The 15,819-nt window shown below is 50.8% G+C and overlaps 1 protein-coding gene across 1 annotated transcript in view; it reads right to left on the reverse strand.

Moving 5' to 3' along the window:
* The window catches only part of CDH3 (cadherin 3), a 39,606-nt gene extending 34,439 nt beyond the window's left edge, over positions 1–5,167 (reverse strand). The window contains exons 1-2 of the mRNA XM_040982049.1: positions 5,111–5,167; positions 4,784–4,898 (exon numbers count right to left, since the gene is read on the reverse strand). Of these exons, the coding sequence (XP_040837983.1) occupies positions 4,784–4,898; positions 5,111–5,167 (172 nt within the window). The remainder of the gene's footprint in view (positions 1–4,783; positions 4,899–5,110) is intronic.
* Between the last annotated feature and the right edge of the window lie 10,652 nt (positions 5,168–15,819).

Raw genomic sequence — 15,819 nt, forward strand, 5'->3', positions numbered from 1 at the left:
GGTAACCTAGGAACAGTGTGCCATGTGAGGAGGTGGGAAGGGAGACTAGAGGTTTGAGACCTGTTCCCCAGACACACGCTAACGGTGAGGAAGGACACAGCCTTCAGTACCCAGCCTACTCTGGGCTGATCTGGGAAGGCAGCCATGAGGCTCCGAGCCAAGGTTCCTTTATGTTCCTCAGAGGCAGATTTATGGGGCAGCATGGGATACCCACCCCAGGGTTACGGAGACAGCCAGGATTTAAATCATGGCCTTGCTGCTACTTGCCCCCAGCAACCTTACACCAAGATGCAAGGCAAAGGGAAATTATTACCAGTTGGTTTGTAAAGCAGCCACAGACACCAAAAATAACTAACATGAGCTTGGAAGCTCTCCTAGGGTAGAGACTTACTCCTGCTCACTGCTTTAGTTGCAGTTCTAGATCAGGGTCTGACATGTGCAGATGCAAAATATACATTTACTCCAAGAATGAGATGTCAACAAAGGCCACATCCCAGAACTGATGGATTTCAACATAAAAGTTGACAGGAGCAAAGCCAATCCTGTTGTCGACTCACACTCAGACCTGTTACTCAACTCTGAAGGTTCCTATCAAGGCTAGCAACAGTCATTAGCCTTTACAGTCATTACCTACCAGAGGCTGTCGAAGGCGAGATGAGCCTGCCAGGGAGCCCCTGCAGGTCCCAGGTTTGCCTGACTTTAGCTGTCTCTCAATAGTTCACCAGCAAGGATGGAAAGGGCATTGTCATCATTCCCTTGCCTCCCAATTTTATTTAAAAGGTGGAGAGACAAAAAAGTTCTCATCCACCTATTCACTCGTCAAGTGCCCACAACAGCCCAAAGCCAGGAAACAGAATCTCCATCCGGGTCTCCCATGTGGATGGCAGAGAGTCTAGCAGTTGAGTCATTACTTCCTGCCTCTCTAGGTGTGCATTAGCAGTCCGCCCAAGCTGGAAGGACAACCAGGCGCTCCGGTGTGGGATGTAGGCATCCAAAGTGGTGTCTTAACTGCTGTGCCAAATGATCACCCTCACTTTTTTTTTCTTTAAAGATTTATTTTTTATTATTTTTTTTTTTATCGGAAAGGTGGATATACAGAGAGGAGAGACAGAGGAAGATCTTCCGTCTGATGATTCACTCCCCAAGTGAGCGCAACGGCCGATGCTATGCCGATCCGAAGCCAGGAGCCTCTTCAGGGTCTCCCACGCAGGTGCAGGGTCCCAAAGCTCTGGGCCGTCCTCAACTGCTTTCCCGGGCCACAGGCAGGGAGCTGGATGGGAAGCGGGGCTGCCGGGATAGAACCGGTGCCCATATGGGATCCCGGGGCGTGCAAGGTGAGGACCTTAACCACTGTGCCACCGTGCCGGGCCCCACCCTCACTTTTAATCCCTGTGCTGTCACTGGGCAGGTTCTCTCCACTACCTCCCCTTTTTCATTGTTGGTCAAGAAAGAGCCCTAGCAGTGTCTCCAAGGTGCCTTCCCTCCAAGATATCCCTGCTCTGACTTCTAACCTGTGGGTCAGTGTGTCTGTGTTTTGTGGGGCTGGGGTGGGGGACATTTCTACTCTGCTTCTCTCCATACGAACTTCCCACTCCTTGATTGAGAATCAAGCCCCCACAACCAGGGTTCCCATAAAGACTATATCCAGATCAATTCTTTACGGGAATGTTTCTGGAAAATTCTACAATAAGAAATAAAGAATTCATTGGTTTTGAGGTTGGAGGTTGTTCTTGGTGACTAAGATTTAGGGCTCCAACAACCCACTTCTTCCTTCCATCTACTTCTGACTCTCCAGTAGCAAAAAATGCCAGGTATAAGTGACATGGCAAGCCACCACCTACAATGTCAGTATCCCATATGGATGCCAGTTCAAAATCATGCCTACTCCATTTCCAATCTAGCTCTCTGCTAATATATTTGGGAAAGCAGTGGAAGATGGCCCAAGTGTTTGGGTTCCTGTACCCACATGGGAGACCTGGATGGAGTTCCAAGCTCCTGGCTTAAGCATGATCCAGTGCCAGCCATTGTGGCCATTTGGGAAAAGAACCAGCAGATAGAAGATCTCTCTCTCTCTTTCCTCTGTAACTCTGCCTTTCAAGTAAATAAATAAATCTTTAAAGTGCCATGGGATGTGAGAATCAAACTTCCACTGAAATCCTACCAGATCACTGCAAGCACGACTTCTGGTGGAGTCACAACCCCTGACGTTTCTTCTGTAAAGTGGGTTGACACTCAAGGTTGGCATGATTTATACAAATACCTATCAAAGTTCTAGGACTTGGACCCAACCTGAGAGGTCACAGTGTCTGTGAGCCCCAGAGAAGTTCATAAGCCATTTATCCCGGTGAGTTGGACCATTAAACTGTGCCTCCGCTTCTCCACCTTTCAGAACTTTGGGCAGGGCTGGGCTCTGAAGTTCCACCTCCGAGACTAAGAGCTCTCAACTTGTTCCCACTTACTCTATCTGCTTCAAGGGACTGCTGAGAACACAAAGCAAGCTCGGAGCTGTAGGAGGGCTTTGAAGCAGAAGACACGCACACAAACAAGGTATTAATTATACAAGATTATTTCTTTGAGCTCAACTTCATAGACACCCGTAATATTTGTACCCAGGGGCAAAAATGTTCCTTAGCCCTGTGGAAGCTGTTGTTGGTCAGACTTGCCGAGCCTGTGTGTGCCTGTGGGGTAATTCTTTCAACACCCTGGATCAGCCTGGGGCTCCCGTTGTCTAAAGGCTGGGGATCTGGGGAAGGCCAAGGCGAGAAATAACAGTATTTTCTGGTTGTTGTTAGAGGGCAATACCAGAAATGTACTTTTACCTGTACTAAGGAAGAAGGAAAGGAAAGAAGGAAGGAAGGAAGGAAGGAAGGGAGGGAGGGAGGAAGGGAGGGAAAAATGGCAGCTCATATCACGCAAAGCTTTCTCTAAACACTGGTCACAGTGCATGGGGACTCCAGCAACGAGAGCCAAGCACGTTCAGCCGCCATTTAACGACCCAGGTGTTTCTGGCACGAAGTCCCCCTCTTCACCAGACATCCAAGAAAGCTGAATTTCCTCAAAAGGCTTAAAATGCCTGACCTCACAGAGAAGCACAGGCCAACTCAACTGTGAAATAGAAAACTTGATCACACTTCCCCCCAACAGACTCAAGCCTGGTGGGTGACAGGGAACCTGATATTTCTCGCTTCGCTAAGAAAGATAAGGCACAGACAACACTGAGAGAGCAGCAAACTCTCCGGACTACAGTTAGAGAACTTGACAATGGGGCAGGGGGTGGGTGGGGAGTGCTGATTTGGCATAAGTCTGGTTAGCTTCCTCAGGGAGCCGGAATTGGATTTGGGGCCCTGCCCAACTTAACATTTTTTTTTCCACAGGTTGGCTCCATTGCAGTTTGTTAGGCAGCCAGTAATAAACTCATGTGCAAGAACTTAGAAGTTTATGAGGCATGGTCTCTTAATGCCTGTCCTCAGCTCCCTACAGCCAAGAGGCTAGGGGATGGGGGGAGGGGGTCCGCTGGCCTGGCCTGGGTGTTAATTGTTTCGTCAATCTGCAGAGTTATTTAGAAAAAGAATTTTTCAAATGAGGCTTGCCTTGGCTTAGAGGAGCCCAATCCTCTCTGAGGAACAAAGGCAGTGGTTCTGTGTCCTGGGAACTGACGCTTCCCCACTGGAGCTCTAGCTTGTGCCAGAGTGGATGGAAGCAAGGTTTTGAAAGTCAGGTAAGCAACAGATTCCTTCCCCCAGAAAAATGTGCGCACACGTGCACACACACGCTCTCAAACAATTTCACAATTCCAGATCCTCAGGAACTCCACCCAAGGATTCTGGGTTCCACCCCTGTGCAACAACTGGGATTTGATCCCCTGGAGGAACTCCCCAAAGTTCTTTCCACGGGGAGGGGCAGAGCCCACCTTCCCCCACTGCCACCAGCAGGCAGCTGCTTGGGTCTCCTCCAACATACTGGTTCCCCACACCAGTGTGACCTCTGCTCTCAAGCTTTTGAACTTGGGGACAAGTAATCGGAAGATCAAAAATGTGCTTTGATCTCCCATCCACCACCCTACAGCCCCAAGTCTACCGGCTAAGGGCACCTCCGCCTCCGACTCCGCTCCACCCCCACAGTAACCTAGCAGCTCAACCCCAAGAGACTGGAGCAGAGGAGAGGGTGTCCACGTTTTTGAGGTCCCTGCCCAGGTGTTCCAGGCCCAGTTTCCTGGCGGGCAGCAAGGGGTGCAGGGCCTCCTCTGGGAAGGGCAGGGTTAAGAGTGCATTCCAGCTGCCCGCGAAGAAGGGGGCGGGGGAGGGGAGCGCGGAGAAGAGAAACAGACCCGGTCTGTCTGTCGGAGACACAAAGCACGGTTCACAAAGGGGGCCCGAGAAGGGGCGAAGGGGCTGCCCCGGGCACGGCTCATCTCCACACCTGCGCGGGGGCTGGGGGAGGAATGTGGACGGCGCATTCCTCCGCTGGGGCCAGAGCGGGAGAATTAACCACGTCGGGGCCGGCCGAGCTGCCCAGCGCTCGGGTTGAAGGGGGGGCGGTCAGGAGGGTCTGGACATAGATAGGCAGCGGCGGCTGGCTCAGGAGAGGTGGATGTCAGAGTGCGCTATCCTGTCCAGCAACCCCCACACCAGAGATACCGTCTGCATACCACAGAATTCGAAGTGGCGTCCAAAGCCCCCCTCCCCGGCCCTCCTGGACACCCCTTGCACGGGCCACCCGAGAGCGGATCGCGTGCGATCCCCGTTCCGAGGGTCCACCAGGGATGACTCTCCGAGTGTCTTACCTTTCTCCATCGCCTGCCCGGGCTTCGGTTCCGCGCCTTCCGCTTCCAAGGTCACTTCAGCCTCCCCGAAGCCCGCCTGGCAAGGCTCAGAGGCTGCGCGTCGCAGCCAGCAAATCTGCGCCTGAAGGCAGAGTGGGAAGAGGGACGCTGAGACTGAGACTACCCAGTTCCGCACAACTCCCCCGGGGAGTCGTTTCGGGTCCCCGGGCATCCGTGGGTCCCAAGGAGCGTAGCCCCGCGCTCTTTCCAACGCCACGGTCGCGTGCGGACCCCGCCCGTTCTCCTGGGAGCAGCCCAGACTGGGGCAAGGGCCCCGCGGGGTTGTACCTGGAGGAACAGGAGGAGGAGGAGGAGGGTCGCGACAGGCCCACCAGTGAGCCCCATGGCCGGAGAGTGAGGGATGACGAAGTTACCGCGACGGCAGCGCAGCATCCAGGTCTGGGTGCCCCTCTGAGCGGTACAGCTCGCCCCAGCCTGAAAGAGGAGGCCAGGTGAGCGCAGGTAGGTGCTGATTGGTTCCAAGCTAGGAAGCCCCGCCCCCTCGCAGGTGGGGCCGCGGCCGGCGAGGTCCCGCACCTCGCAGCCGCCCCCTGCCCGCCACCGTGCCCGCCTGCCTTCTGCTGGCTTTTCCGGAGTTGCTCCTGGCGGGAATTCGGCCGCTCCCTCGGGTTCAGGGTTCGAGGGAGCGGAAAGACCGCTTCACCCCCACACCTCCGAAGCGCGAGACCGGTTTCCTTGCCTTGCGGCGACCGCAGCGGGGAAGAGCGGAGGTGCATCTGAAACTGCCGGAACACACGGCTCTCCGTCCATCCCCGAGGCGCCCCAGCGAGCGTCGCTGGGTGGAAGCCATCCGCTTCCCCTGGCCCCTGCGAGGGGCGCTGCCGGGGGCTTCCTGTCTCCACCTTGCCTGCCCGCCCGCGCGGTGGACCTGGGGCTTTTTAACCTAATAGTGACTGCCCGGTTCGGGGTGGGGGAGACCGCGTCCCAGAACCTGGTTCAACTCGCTGGAGAATTCTTACTTAAAACGGAGCCTGAGAGAGAAGGTCCCAGAGTTCGGAGCCCTGGTGGCGCCAGAGGGTGAGCGGGTGGAGATGGGGTGGAGAGAAGGGGTAGGGGTGGTGGGTGATGGAGTAGGAGGGAGGTGATTATCAACCCCATAATCTTCACCTCTCTCCCCCCAATAAATAACGAATGTGTTCTCAATCTGCCGTACAATGTAAATAAAGGCAGTGTTCCAGGCGCAGTTGGTTCCATACCGTGTATGGTCTAAGCAAGCACTGCTGGCAGGGCAAAGCTGCCCTCCAGGGGTCTCCCCTGGAAAACGGCCCCACTTACCCTTCTCCAGATAGGAACACGGAGCTGGGATCCCTGCATCTATCTTCCTCTTATTCAGCCAACCTAGGCATTCCTCCTTTTTCACTTCTTTTTGTTTTAATTGACAGTTTCATTTTATTTGAAAAATGAGCAGACAAAGAGGTAACTAACACCAGTGAGCCGGGGCTGAGGAAGAGCCGGCACGGAACGAAACTTGCCCTTGCTGCACCTGGCCTGCCCTTTCCCCCCTGGGCAGGTTCCTTGCTCACCTGTTCCCTCTTTCCTTGAGAACTCCAGGGGCTGGACACCTGCTCTTCCCTCTCCCTCCCAGATCATATTTAGGGGTTTGAGGAGTCTTCAACGATGGACCTCCAAGGCCTGGCCTGGTTACCTGCCCCCACCCCCACCAACTTGTAGGCCTGTTGTTCGTGCTGCATCGGTTGGGGTTCTCTCCCAAGCCCAGCTTGGCCTCATGTCTGGCAAGTGAAATTGCAGTGACCCACTCCAGGCCTCGGTTGTGCATCTGTCAAATGGGGCTGTGTTAACTCCTCCCTCCCTTTACAGTGGTACCAGGATACAATAAATTCCTGCACACAGAGGGAATGAAGTAGATTAACATCTGTGAGACGCTGATCCGAGTACCTGGCTGAGCCAGGCCCCACATGCATCTTATTACCTAGGATCTGGCTCATTTGGCCTTCCCTCTCCCACCAGCTAAGAGAATGAGAAGTATTATAATCCTTCAATTTCACGGCTGAGGCTAAAGCAAGCCAACTGGCATTTGTTGTCTCGGGAGTGTTTCTGCTATCGCGCCAGTGGTCCCAGAGCTGGGGTGAGGGGTGGACGTGGCACAGGGAAAGTCCCAGGCCCCTCGCTGAGCTCTGCGCACCCACTTGCCCCACTCTTCCACAGGGGTGCCTGCCCAACCCCATGGGAAGTCAGATTCCCGCACGCGAGAGCACTGAGCAATGGCACGGGCCCCAGACCACACCGGGTGGCCGGGCATACCCTCGCCTCACGGGTTCCCCCGCGCCTGCCCGGAGCCAGACGGAGCTATTAGGCGGACCGTTAAACAAAAACGAGCCTCGGGATGCAGGCCCTAATTAAGTAAACACTCGACTGGAGGGCTGCGGAGCACGCTCATTTCCGCCTGCATCCCAGGCGCTCTGCATTCCGGGCGGGGGCGGAGCGAGCCGCGCAGAACTGAGACTCAGCGCTTCTGCTGGCCGCTCCCACCACTGGACAGGCTGCCCTCCCCGTGGCTCCGCGGTCTGACGTTCGTTCATTCATTCATTTAATACATGTTTGCTGGAAGTCAGCGATGGCCAAGCGTTGCAGGTTTAAGAGTGAACACAACGGAGACATCCCTGTACCCTGGAGCCTTCCAAACCAGGGCATGAAGGGCAGAGGAAAGCCAACACAAGGAAACACTGAAACTGTCAGATGGCTATACTATACGTGCTGTGCCATGGAACAAGAAGGCCATGGGAAGGGCAGATTCACCCGGCAGGAGGCGGGCTGCAAAGTGTGAATGAAGTCGTTCAGAAAGTGTTTCAAGTCAGGTCCCAGCAGGAAGCAGCTACCAGCCCACGCAGGAGTCAGGCCCAAAGGCAGAGGAAGACCAGTGAAATAATTTTGTCTGGCCCTGTCGAGGCAACCGCAGCCGGGACTCAAGACTCAATAAATCTGTAACAGGCTAATTTTTAAGATGATAATTTTGCATGGCTGGAGAATGATGTTATAAATATCCAAATGGCCCTTGGCCAAAAAAGAAGAAGATTCCCCAATGTTGAATAGAGAGGGTTCTGGAAGCAGTGGAGGCACTGGAGACTACAGGAGGGCATGACCCACTTTGCCAACTGGAGGGTGAAGAGAGGAAACCATGTTGTTGGAAGTCTCAGGGTACACAGCAGGCAGCTGCAGCAAGAGTCCCCTATCCAACCCAGCTGTGGTGGAGGTAGGCAGGTCTCTGGCAGGGCACAGCATGGAGGAACAGGAGAAAAAGTACCTGCCACCTCTGTCCTCTTGCATTTCATCCCCCAAATCCACTCCAAGCCTGAGGCAAGAAAGTCCAGGAGAAGGGGCTTAGGGGGATCCTTGTCTCTTGGCTTAGCGCAGGGCACAGAAGGGCAAAAAGGGCAGTACAAATGGTAACACCTAAGAAATCCCAGGGCTCTCACTAAGAAACCTGAAGGTTGAACGGAAGCAAGGGACAAGCTGCAGCTAAGGACTTCTAGGGGAAAGGGTGTTGATTGGAGCAAAGACAGGACCCAAACCCTGAGCCAGTCACCAGACACCATAGAGAGGTGTGATAGTGTGGCTCAGCCAAATGAAAAGAGTCAGAGTCTAGCAGGGGAAGTAAGTCCTGCAGGGCCTCCCAAGCCACTGTAAGAACTGTGGCTTCTCAGCGGGGCTGAAAACAGAACCAACCCAGCAATTGCAACTACCAGCTGACCGGGTGATGGACTGTGCTGGGCCCTGTGCTTGCTGGTGCATACAAGTATCTGGCCTGGGAACACCTCAGACGAAGTTTCTTTGGTGATCTCCCCAATTGAAATGCCAGACTCAGAACCCTAACCATGAAGGGACAGAAGATGGAACAAGTTAATCAACCACCTCAGCTATAGGTTGGCAACAAAATACCGGGCAAATAGAGACGCTATGATGGACAATATCAATTAATGGATTTTTCAACAACCTCATCGTGTTTGGAGAGGCAAGATTGGCAGCAATTTCAAAACTGGTGACCTATTGAAACCACTTCAACGAGTATCTCGGAGCATGCCCCACATGCAGGACTTGGGGTGGGTGGGAAACCGGGTGGGGCTTCTCCCTCAATATCCCCCTCTACCTCAGATATATGAAGGAAACAATATGGAAATAATAGTCTTACCCACTTTCCTGTAGCCCTTGACCCTTTTTGCCCAAATTAACTATGTAAAGATTGTCAAAATAAAAAAAATTATATATAAAAAAAAAGAACTGTGGCTTCTCCTTCGTGTTTGGGTGGAGTGGGAACAGTAAGCCATTCTGGGTTCTGGACTGAGAGGTGGTTTGAGAACAAATTACTGAGTCCCCGGGCAGAAACTGCTGGATTCTATGAGAATCATCCAGATCAAAGATGAAGTGATCTGGCTCCAAGGGGGGTCACTGTAGAAGGGGCAAGAAATGAGCACATGGTTTTAAATATCAGGAAGTGACAGGTGTTGGCAGGATGTGGAGAAAGTGAAACCTTTGGTCACACTATTGCGAATATAAAATGTTGTAGTCTCTATGGATAACAGTCTGGTGGCTCCTCAAAAGATTATGTATACAACTACCATACACTGTATATATGGGTTGCATTACCACACTGTCCCCTTATAAATATGCACAATTCTTATCAATTAAAATTTTAAAATTCAAAAGAGAGCCTGGCACGGTGGCGCAGTGGTTAAGGTCCTCGCCTTGCATGCCCAGGATCCCATATGGGCACCGGTTCTATCCCGGCAGCCCCGCTTCCCTTCCAGCTCCTTGCTTGTGGCCCAGAAAAGCAGTCGAGGACAGCCCAAAGCTCTGGGACCCTGCACCCATGTGGGAGACCCGGAAGAGGCTCCTGGCTTCGGATCGGCATAGGATCAGCCGTTACACTCACTTGGGGAGTGAATCATCGGACGAAAGATCTTCCTCTCTGTCTCTCCTCTCTGTATATCCGCCTTTCCAATAAAACAAATAATAAAAATAAAATCTTTAAAATTCAAAAGAAAGAAGGTAAGTTTGGAGCAGACACCATGGCACAGTAAGTTAAGCCTCTCCCTGCAGTGCTGGCATCCTCCATGTGCGCTGGTTTGAGTCTCAGCTATTCTACTTCCCATTGAGCTTCTTGCTAATGGCCTGGGAAAGCAGTGAAGGGTGGCCCAAAGCTCTGGAACACTACACTCATGTGGGGGTTCCGGACGACGCTCCAGGCTCGTGGCTTCGCATTGGCTCAGCTCTGGCCATTACAGCCACTTGGGGAGTGAAGTAGTGGATGAAAGATCTTCCTTTCCTCTTTGTCTCTCCTTCTCTCTGCATATCTGCCTTGTAACGGCCAGAGCCGATCCCTAAATGGCTCCAAATGGCCCCAGTGTTCAAGGCTGGACCAGGTGGAAGCCAGGAGCCTGAGACTCCATCTGGGTCTTCCATGCAGGATGCAGAATTCAGGTTCTTGGGCCATTTTCTGCTGCTTTTTCAGGGTCATTAGCTGGGAGCTGGATTGGAAATGAAGCAGTCAGGATTCAAACCAGCATTCATATGAGATGCTGGTATTGCAGGTAGCAGCCTAACGGGCTGTGCCATGATGGGGTTTGGGGGCAGGCTCTAAAGTAGCATTATTCCTAATAGCCAGAAGGGGGGCATCCTAAGAGTCCACCAACAGATAATCAGGTAAGCAAAATGTTTAATAGGTATAGAATTTCAGTCTTGCTAGATGAAAAGAGTTCTTGGGATGGATGGTGGTGATGTGTACTTTAAAAATACGTAGGATGGTAAGCTTCATATGGTGTGTATTTTATCACAGTCTTTAAAAATTACCAGAAAAAGAAACAGAAGTAATCAGATTCTGGACATACTGTGAAGGTACTGCTGAGATCAGCTGTGTTGGGAGAGGAAGCTGTGTTGGTCAAGGGTGAGTCTAGTATTTGTTGCCAGGGCATCTTCATTTCCTGAGCCAGGGAAAGCACCTGTGGCAGACACTGCCAGGGCCAAAGTAGTCCCCTTTGCAAAGTAGTCCCCCTGGTCTCTCTGTCCGTGGCATCTATGTGTTGACGCTCCTGATAACATGTACCAGAATAGTCAGAGGCCTGACCTGGGTACCCAAGACTCTGCCCTTGCAAGGAAGCATCCAGAGGTTTGCTTCCCATGCCTGTGGCCAGTGAAGGACCAACTGATATAGATTATGAGAATCTAGCTTTCTCTGTTCCAGCCAGCCAGATGCCAAGATATCACTTCTACCTTGGAGGGACTTGCCTGTCTTCCTGCCTTCTTGTTTTTCCTTGCTCCTGCTTCGTCCACTCATTTATCAATTCTTCCTTGGAGCACTGCCTGTATTCCTAGGTCAGTCCAGGGACATGAATCACTATCTTAGGGTTGGTTTCTTGGAATCACACTACAGGTGGAGCCATCTTGGGGTGAGGCGATGACGGGAACTTCCACTTGGGGCATGTCTAGAAACACCTCGTTCAGCCGCACATGGCTGCAGCGCACACACACCAGTTCAGGGAAGATGTGTGGCCTGGAGGTATTTATTTGTTATGATGGCAAAGTTATCAGCTCTGGGACAAGCTGAGGAGTAAGGCTGATCCAGATAGACCCCTGGGCCTCTGGGGCCTTCCTGTTTCCAACAGCGTGGCCTTCTTCAGCAGGTTCACACTGTCCTTGACATTCTCCAGCTATAACATGCCTGGGATTCCTCCACTTTTTGCTCTTGGCAAAGGAAGTGCTTCTTCCTTGGTGTTATAGTCTGCATTCCACACCTAACCACGTGCTGCTTGCAAGCCTGTGGACACTCTGGCACTGTCTTCTTCCTACGAATATCTCTCCTGCCTCACTTTCCACAATCTCTTTGGCATCACTTGGGACACCCAAATTGCATATTGGAGTGCCTGGTTCAAGTCCTGGCTGTACTTCTGATCCAGCTTTCTGTTACTATGCACCCTGGGAGGCAACAGATGATGGATGGTTTAAGTATTTGGGTCCCTGCCACCCATGTGGGAGACCTGACTGGAAAATTCCTGGCTCTTGGCTTCAGCCTGGCCCAACTCTGCTGTGGGTATTTGGGGAGTGAACCAGTAAATGGAAGCTCTCGCTCTCACTCTCTCCATTTCAAAATAATTTAAGTAAACACTATGGTCCCAGTCAAGTTCCCACCCTCATAATACCTCACAATGGAGATAAGTTTCAGCACATGAACCCTTGGGGCACACACTCAAATCATATCCAAGTCACAGAGAGGGTCTGCAGACCTAAGTTTCCGTTATGCCTCTGAAAACAACTGCCTGGGTGGCCTGCGTGAGTTAGTAACCCCCTTTAAGCCTCTGGAGCTAGTAATTCCTGCTCAGTGGGAATTACTCCAGAATGAGCTCCTGACCTTCTCACAGCCTTCCCAAGTCAGGGGCAGAGCCCCTTGCACCATCTGACTTAACCTTCTGCCCCTGTTTCCTCAGCTTCCTCACATGGCCATGTTGGCCTCTCTGTGGAGCACATACTGCCAAGGGAAGACCTGCCTCAGGCTTTGCCCCTGCTCCTCCCTGGATCGTGCCTACCCCAGATGCCCACTACCTCCCTGCTTCCCTCTGGTCTTAGCTTGGATGTAGCTCTGAATCCTGTCCATTTCTTCTGAACCGTCAGACCTTGGGAAGTGATTTCTACCCTTCTGGTACCTCACTGTTTTCATCTATAAAGTGGGTTCAGTGTGCTATAACTGTCTACACAGGTTATGAGTCAGCATTTGTGAAGCACATTAGGACACAGAAAACCGGAGATTGCTGTTCTGTACTAACTGCCTTCCCTGCTGGGTGTTTTCTCTGTGAGAGGCAGGGATGTTCATCTCTTTTTTTCATGGCAATATACTCAGTGTAAAGATGAGCCTGGCATAAAATAGATACTCAAGTATTTATGCAATGAATGGAACCAACAACATGATAACTGTTAAGCATCTGGCAGTTTGCTGGGTGCTTGTCAGAAGCAAAATCAATTTTGATTCTCTGTTCTCACAGAGCCGATGTGAACTCCAGTGAGCTCTTGGAAGGGCAAATGTTTGCTCTAAGTGCTGCACAGATCATAACAAAATGAACTACTGCTATTTCCGGATTACTCACTGAATACAGACTATGCTGAGCACTTTCATGAATGACTTAATCTGTTTTTAAAGATTTATTTATTTATTGGAAATGCAGAGTTACAGAGAGTGAGCTTTCATGTACCGGTTCACTCCCCAAAAGGTCCCAATGGCTCAAAGTCATTGGCAAAAAAATCCACCAAGGTCTCCCATGTGGGTATCAGGGGCCCAGGTGCTTGGGCTGTCTTCTGCTGCTTTCCCAGGTGCATTAGCAGGGAGCTGGATCAGAAGTAGGGCAGCAGAGACTCCAACTGGCACTCACATGTGAGGCATTGGCACTATACATGCATGGCTCATTCGTTTTCACAATTCAATGAGCATAGTTCCTATTATGCTGTTTTCACAGATGACGAAACTGAGTTCAAGTTCCTTGCCCAAGGCTGCATAGCCAGGGCTGAAGCAGAGCCACAGTCTAAACAGCTGTCTTTTTTTTTTTTTTAAACGGCTCTGTCTTGCTCCAAAACTCCTTGCCTAATACTCTTCGCCAGCCTGCTAACTAACAAATACTGGGAGAATGAACTTGGGAAAGAGATCTTTGCTATATTAGAAAGAACTCCACAATATCTGATTACCCCTCTTAAAAACCTTTCAAGATAAACATATTTGCCTTTGGTCCAAGGTTAAATATTGGGTTCTTCAAGAAACATTTGAAAAGAGTCTTTCTGCCCATTGTTGGTTGCAAAATTCTCAGAGCTTCACTCCCACAATGCACCCTTATGGGGATGTGTCCCCAAAACAAGTGGATGTTTTCCTGTCTCCTAGGAAGTACCTGTCAAACCAAGTGGGGCCCTACCTATTTCCTGGCACCACCACATAGTGCTCTATCCACCTGATCCTGCAATCTCACTTATTCATGTCTGTCCCGGAACCTCTTGGGCCCTTTCTGCCAGTGATGTCACTTCTGAATCCTTTGAGATGCTGAGGGAGACTGTCCCCACCATCGAACCTGAGCCAACACCCTCTCCCTTTCCCCGAATCTTGGGCAGGGTGGGACTTCTTTCAGCACTGATGGCCTTCTGCCAAGGGCTGAGCTGTCAGTTTCCAAAGATCAGAGGCCAAGCATTTATGTATCTGTGCAAGCTGAGGGCAAAGGATTGATTAATCAATAAGCACTTACAAAGCCCTGAATCTCAGTGAGTAGCCAAGGCCTAGAAACTCTGAGAACTTAAGGACCAAAAAGGACCTCCAAAAATCATAAAATCATGTTAATCTGCCCCAGAGTCATCCTTCATCCTCCCCATGGAGATGACCACGTCTGGTCCTGGCAGGGTCTCTCCCAGATATCCTGGAGAGATGGCTTCCTGCTGTGCTCAGCCAATAAGGGCGGGGGCGGGGGTACATGATGGGACAAAGAATTCACAGTCCTTTCCCTCTTCCTTCAGCAGCATCCTGGCAGGGGCTGTGTCCTGTCTGCACTTCTGGGTCCTACTGTGGGTCATCCAGGTGACCCTGGACTCTGGCCTCCTATCCTTTTCTTCTGCTATGGGGTGATGAGTTTCTGCTGTCTATTCTGTAAACTGCATCACTGCCCCATTTTGTGTCTCTACTCTTGCATGACTTTGCATTTAGCCCCTGTTTTAAGTACTCATGGTGATTTTGTCTTCCTGATTGGATCCTGGCTGACAGAGTGGTAAAAACTGTACACAGTACTTAATACATGCAAGACACTCTTCTAAAGTACATTATGTAAATTAACTCGTGTATTTGATTGTATCATCAGAGCAACGATCACATTTTAAAGATCGGAAACCTGAAGCACAGTGAAATTATAAATATAATGCATACAAAAGATTGCCCAGAAAGCTAATTAAAACTGGAGGAGGGGCCAGTGCTGCTGTTATATGGTACAGTGGGTTAAGCCATTGCCTGTAATGCCAGCATCCCATATGGATTCTGCTTCTGATCCACTTCCCTGCTTCCTGGGAAAGCAGCAGAAGAAAGCACCCACATGGGAGAACCAGATGGAGGTTCCAGGCTCCTGGCCTAGCCTTGGCCATTGCAGCCTTTGAGGGAATGAACCTGGAGATGAAAGAGCACTCTCTCTCTCTAATTCTGCCTTTCAAATATATAAGTAAATGTTAATAAACACACCACTGGAGATGTTAGTGAACGCCACTCTGGTCCTACTGCATCTGACATGGGAATCCAGAGCGTTAAACCTCCCAGGTGACTCGGATCCAGCCGGCTCAGCATCCTTCCATGACCGGGTACTTCATGTTAAGGATGAGCACACCAAGATTCAGATAAGGAAAAGTAACATGTCTCTAACAGCAGTTTACGCTCAGTGGCAGACACAAACAGGGCCAAGGACAGCACTTGTTGTTCACCTCACCTCTATCATCTTGTTCAAGGTCACACGGCTGGTTCGCATGTTTGGAGCTACTTAACCTGGGATCCACCTGCAGCCCTTCTTAGACAGGATGCAGGATGGCTGAGTGCTGGACCAGTGCTTGGAAAAGGAAAAAGGAGGTGATTTAGTCTACTTAATCTCTTATCTTCCAACCTGAGTAACTTAAATTGCTCGTGACCCCTTCCTCCATTCTGCTTTCCCCTTACTGACTCAGTAAAGCTTGGTAGGGCCAAGTTCCTATATTTCAAAACAGGGGTCCAAGAGGAGTTAACAGTTTAAGGAAATATGATGAAAATCCAAAAGGCTGATGATGTCAGTGATAATGCCAATACTATAAGGGTTGGTATTTGGTACATCATCCCCACTGTTTTATTTCTAGCATCAACTACAGTGCCTGGCACATGATAGGTTTTCTTTTTTTTTTTTTTAAATTAGCTTTGGCCCACACACTTTTTTTTTTAAGATTTATTTTTATTATTTATTTATTGGAAAGGCGGATATACAGAGAGGAGAGAC

Source organism: Ochotona curzoniae, unplaced genomic scaffold (genome assembly GCF_017591425.1).
Source record: "Ochotona curzoniae isolate NIBS_2020 unplaced genomic scaffold, NIBS_Ocur_1.0 contig_3622, whole genome shotgun sequence".
Lineage (NCBI taxonomy): Eukaryota > Metazoa > Chordata > Mammalia > Lagomorpha > Ochotonidae > Ochotona > Ochotona curzoniae.